Source organism: Tupaia chinensis, unplaced genomic scaffold, assembly GCF_000334495.1.
Source record: "Tupaia chinensis unplaced genomic scaffold, TupChi_1.0 Scaffold000332_1, whole genome shotgun sequence".
Lineage (NCBI taxonomy): Eukaryota > Metazoa > Chordata > Mammalia > Scandentia > Tupaiidae > Tupaia > Tupaia belangeri.
In genome coordinates this window covers 67,063-72,625 of record NW_006159826.1, presented here as the reverse complement: position 1 = coordinate 72,625, position 5,563 = coordinate 67,063, and the positions used below count along the sequence as shown (strand labels likewise).

The 5,563-nt window shown below is 66.3% G+C and overlaps 1 protein-coding gene across 1 annotated transcript in view; it reads right to left on the bottom strand.

The window, feature by feature from the left end:
• The window catches only part of KIF1A (kinesin family member 1A), a 129,046-nt gene that overhangs the window by 59,565 nt on the left and 63,918 nt on the right, over positions 1-5,563 (bottom strand). Inside the window, 5 exon segments of the mRNA XM_006151913.3 lie at positions 963-1,046; positions 1,787-1,893; positions 2,145-2,224; positions 4,245-4,320; positions 4,535-4,614. Coding sequence (XP_006151975.1) covers positions 963-1,046; positions 1,787-1,893; positions 2,145-2,224; positions 4,245-4,320; positions 4,535-4,614 — 427 coding nt within the window.

Genomic DNA, 5,563 nt, shown 5'->3' with positions numbered 1-5,563 from the left:
GACAGTAAGCAGGACAGCCGCGCATGGAGGGGGCCTCCCCCAGCAGCAGCTTCAGGAGCCAACGGGGCTCCTAAGGGAGAGCCACCCGCCTGCACCGTGCACCCGCCTGTGAGCGGTCACCGCCCCAACCCTGCAGGTCCTAGCCCGTCTCCCCGCAGAACCCAATGGCACCCACGATCACCCTGGAGAGCCACCTCCTCTGGGTCATCTGACCTTTCTAAAGGAGGACTCCACCCCGTGTGTGTGTGTGTGTGTGTGTGTGTGTGTGCACGCGCGTGCACGCATGTGCTTCATAACATCAGACACACGGCCCTGGGACGAGCTGCCTCCTCCGGGTCGTCTGACCTTTCTAAAGGAGGACTCCATCCCCGTGTGTGTGTGCACGTGTGTGCGAGTGTGCACACATGTGCTCTGTGTAAGCATGTGTGTGTGTGTGTGTGTGTGTGTGCGCACGCATGTGCTTCATAACATCAGACACACGGCCCTGGGACGAGCTGCCTCCTCCGGGTCGTCTGACCTTTCTAAAGGAGGACTCCATCCCCGTGTGTGTGTGCACGTGTGTGCGAGTGTGCACACATGTGCTTCATAACATCAGACACACGGCCCTGGGACGAGCGGCCTCCTCCGGGTCGTCTGACCTTTCTAAAGGAGGACTCCATCCCCGTGTGTGCGTGTGAGCATGTGCGTGCCTCATGTGCACAGCCCCTGGGAGGAGGCAGCCCCAGGGCACTAGCTGGTGCAGTCCCACCCGCCCGGCCCCACCTCAGGTCAATGTGTCCGGTCCCACTGTCTCCCCCATACGGTGTCTGCCCTGATCTGGGGCAGGAGCCGGTCCCTGGGCGTGCCCTGCTGCTGGGTGAGAATTCCCATGAACTGGGGGCCTTGAACCCCTCTCCTGCATGCCCCAGGCCGAGGAGCTGCTGGGCCTGCATGGGGATGGGCCGCAGCCCTGCCAGTCCTACCTGACCGCAGGACGCTGGGCTCGGTGACCTTCTTGCCGTTGACGTACGTGTCCGCCCCCTCGCAGGGCTCCAGGGTCACCACGGCTGAGATGGGAGGCAGGAAGACAGCAGAGCACGGTGAGGGGCCTGCCGCGGCGCCGCTCACTCAGCCCTCTGCTAGCTGTGGAGCCTGGCTACTGGCGACAGCGCCTGGCCTCACCGGAGCCGAGGACAGACTCGCCCCCTTCAGGGGAGGACAGCGACCCCCAGGACAGACACACGCCCCGACTGCTGCGGGCTGCCCACAACTCCCAGGGCTGGGCCACCCACAGGAGAGGGAGGGGCCCGATGGACAGAGAACTCAGGCTAAGCTGGCCATCCTGACACAGCCTAGGGTCACTACTCTGAGGTGACCTGGGACAGTGGGCCCCGTCACAGCCTGCAGAGAGGTGCCCCTAGTGCAGAGGCCACACACGGCATGCCAACACAGCAGGCTCAGTGCTGGGCTGTCCCCATGTCACCTTCAGGAGCGGCCACGGCAGACCGGGGAAAGTGGGGGCTCACTGCCCTCATCCCAGGGACAGCCCCACTGACCCTGGCCACACTCCAGCCAGCAGCCCTGGCAGGGCAGAGCATGGACACCCATGGCCTCACCCCAGCTGCAGAAGCATCATGCACTGCCAGTAACTATTGCCAAGGCTGTCCCCAAGAGCCACACCCACCTGCACACGCATGCATATGCGCACCCCCGACCTACACATGCTCACATCCCGCGCAGGGCTGTCGCTCGGGACCGCTGCTGGCCAGGGCTGACCGGATAGCAGCGTGGGGGATGGGGTGGGTACCTTCACTGCCTCCTCGGGAGTCGCTCCGGAAGACACAGTGCTCCTCCTTGATGAAGTGGCCGCTCAGCACGATGTCCTGCCGCCTCTCCCCGTCCTCCCGGCCCACTCTGTGGGGGACGGGTGTCAATTCCACAGCAGGGGTGGTGGTGACCCCACACACCCAGGATGCCCCTGCCTGCCGCCTCCCAGCGATGCCTGGCCCGGCACTTTCGGGAACACCCAGGTGGGCAATGGTGGGGACTTGGGGCCTCCAACACAGCGCAGCTGGGGAACCCCACGGCCCGGTGCGCCAGCTTTGCTCAGACACAGGCCGGCTGAGGCCGTGTGAGCAGCTGGGCCGCGGGGACGCAGAGCTCACCGGGTGAGCCCGTCCTTGATGTAGTAGAGCAGGCACTCAGACATCAGCGGGTCCTCGTTCAGGTTGACAAGGTGCGGCGTCTACGGGAGACAGCACAGTCACCTCTCCTAGGGAGGGGCAGGAGCCCCGTGCTGCCACCTGCCCAAGCCGTCCTTGGGCACCAGGCCACCAGCAACCCTGGACCTGGCTTCCTGGGGACACCACACCCTCCCTGGCATGGCAGAAAGGCCAGGAGACGTGAAGGAAAAGGCTCTCTGAAGATGAACCTTGACAGAACACCCAGGCCCCCAGGCCCCCAGAGATGGTCCACCAGCTGGGTGCTGCAAGCCAGGAAAATGAAGACCAGGGACACGGCCAGGCAGCATAGCCTCCCGGCCTGGCAGGGGACAGGCTTCGAGAGGCATAGGTGGCAGGGCCTGGCAGCCACCAGTCCCGTCAGCCCTGTCTGCAGCCTCACGGGTTCTGGGTCCCAGCCTTAGACACAAAGTGGAGGCTCCAGGACCCTGTCCCAGATGGGGCGGCCCAGGACCTGGGTGCTCCAGTGAGACTGAGAGCCGAAACACGACATGGCCAGAGCTGGCCGGGAGGGGAAGGCCACACGGGATGGCCTGCCGAGCTGCCCACACGCTGCCCCGTCCACAGGCACACCAACGTCTGGCCCCAGTCCGAGGTGGCCACCCTATCAGCCACTCTGTCTGAGCTACCTCTGCAGCCCCAGGCCTCGTCCTCTGGGCTCTGGAGCCCCTCACTGTCGGCTCTGTGCCTTCTTGTCACAAACGGCCCTTCCACTGTGCCAGGCAAGGCCCCCCACGCACAGAGGCTTGGGGTACCCCAAGGCACCAGGTGCTCATCCCCAGCTGTGAGTCTTGCCAGAGCCCAGGGACTCCAGGGAGCCTGGTCTCCTAAGGATGCTCCGGGGTGGAGGAGGGTCCTACCCCAGCACCTAGCGGGCCTGGGCAGCCAGGCAGAGTGGGGGGGAGGGTCACAGCAGAGCGGGACATCACCTGCTGCTGGGAGCCGGGAGGCGCAGCCTGAGAAACCTCTGCAGGGCCCACTTCCCGTCTGGGATGTCTAAGCGGCAACCCTGCTGTGCGGGTCACAGCTGGTGCCCTAGCAAGGGCCACACGGATGCCCGGGCTCTGCCCTCTGTCCCCCAAGCCCCTTAAGGCCCACCAGTGAGAGGGGCTGCAAGTACGTCAGTCCAGGCCACTGCTGCCCTGGTCAGCGTCCAGCCTGCCAGGCCCCCGACCCCAGTGGAAGGCTGGAGCCAGCTGCAGTTGGAGACAGACCCTGCCTTCCTGGACTGGCCACTCGCCCTGCCCAAGGCTGGGTTCCCAAGTCCTAAGGTCCACAGAGTGGTCTGGGGCAGGCTTGTGGGTGCAGGGCAGACAAGGCCCAGGAGCCTGGCCCCCTCCTGGGAGCAGCCTGCTGACGAGGTCCGTCACAGCAGAGCCATGGTCCTCGTCCCCTGGGAGGCCCCGAGGGCCCCAGGTGCTGTTGGCTTTGGGGAATGGTACAGACACCCCACGTCCTGAGCTAACCCCAAGAGCCGAGTGCCAGGCCAGCCAGAGGGGCTTCCCTGAGGCCAGGGGCTGTCTCCCCTCAAGGCAGGGAGACCGGGACCTAGCTAGCCCCAAATATGGCCAGAAAGATGGATGCCGCCTGCAGTGAGGCTTCCGGGCTTTGAGCTGCTCCTACAGCACCTGGTTGGGCCAGCAACCTCGGTGTGTGTCCGGTCTGGGTACGAGAGTTGCCAGGGGCTTCCCTGACGCGTGTGCGACACCCCGTCCCCCGGGCTGCTGATGGGGCTGCTACGTGGCCCCTGTGAGAAAGCGGCCGGGCCTGCTCTGCCCGACTGGCCCCAAGGCCCAGCCCAGGACAGGCCCGCAGCAGAGCCAGCAGCAGCGGGGGGCACGGCGTCCGGCCCCACCCTACCTGGGGTCTGGATGGAGGGCGCGCCCACAGCCCGGACTACCAGCGCCCTGGAGGGTGTGGGGCCATCCTGCTCCCCCAGAAGGGCCAGTGTGCCCGGGGCCTCGCCCTCCGAGAAGCCCATCTGGCTTCCAGCAGAGACACTGCCTGGAGCTGGGCCCGGCCTACCTTTTTGGGAGAAAACACACCCAAGGTGCCGCCATCTTCCCGCATGGCCACGCCCATCTCGGCCAGCAGGGCTTCCCTGGGGACAGAGCTGAGGTCAGCGTTGTGCCTTCAGGCTCCGGGACTGACGCGTGGCGCCACTGACAGGACAGTCCCGTGACCAGGTGTTCGGGCCTCGGTGGCCGGTGGCCAGCGGAACGTGAGGTGAGGTCGCCGACCGAGGGGCCAGGCCAGGCCACGGCCGCGATGCGGCCCCAGGCGTGCTCGTCCCATGGCCGGGTGCCTGGCCTCACCTCTCCATGCGGATGGCCTCCGTCCGTCGCAGCTTCTCTTCCCAGGTCTCGTTGAGCTCGGCTATGATCTTTTCGGTCTCCTGCGGAGGGGACAGAGCAAGGAGTGGGGGGGCCACGGGACGGGCTGAGCCACGGCCCTGTCCTGGTCTGCTGGCAGGTAAGGTGCGGGAAGGTCAAGGTGGAGGTCGAGGGACTCACGGTCCCGCAGCAACACCCGAGAACGAGCGGGTGAAGCGGGCGCATGTCAGAGCGGGCAGGCCACCCCGGAGGACCGGAGGACTGGGGACGGCAGCCCAGGGTAGCTTCCTCCCTACAGTCGGCCCCTCTGCTCACCCCTGCCCCACCCCGCAGACAGGGGGCCTCAGCAGGGACCCTCCTTCCTTTCTGCCCACACCAGGGCATCCCATGTCCTAGGTGTACCCCCAACCCAGGGAGATTCACCCAAGGGTGCCCCACACCCAGAGGGACCTCCACCCCAGGGGACCCAGCTCCTAGGTCACACCTCGTGGGGGTCACCCCCAACCTCACCCCACCCGGTTCCCACACCTGCTTCGGGGAGCCTCAGTCACTGCGTCCTGTACCTGTCGCCTGTGTCCAGAGCCTATGGCCTCCCCAAGGAATGTGTGAGTGGAAATGAAAACCTGGCCCACAGCAGGGACCACGGCAGGGCCAGGGTAGCTCCCTACAGGCGACCGTGAACAGAGGATGCCCGGGGCAGGGCCTCAGGACACCTGCCCCTTCTCAGTGGGCAAAGGCTCCTGGTCTCTGGGCACACGGCTGTGATGGCCTTACAACACCAAGGAGGGGGTGTCGCAGCTGGAGGGGGAGACTCCCACCCACAGCTCGCGTGGTCCAGCTCCCCGACCTCCATGCAGCGCTGGGCCGGCCCCTCCCCGTTGGCCCCAGGGCTCAGGCCTTCATGGGCACCTTTGGCCCCACATCTAGTCTGCCCACTGTCGAATCTGGGGCAGCCCTGGCCTGGCTGCCCACTCGAGACAGCCACAACAGCCTAGACCCCGCCCAGAGGGG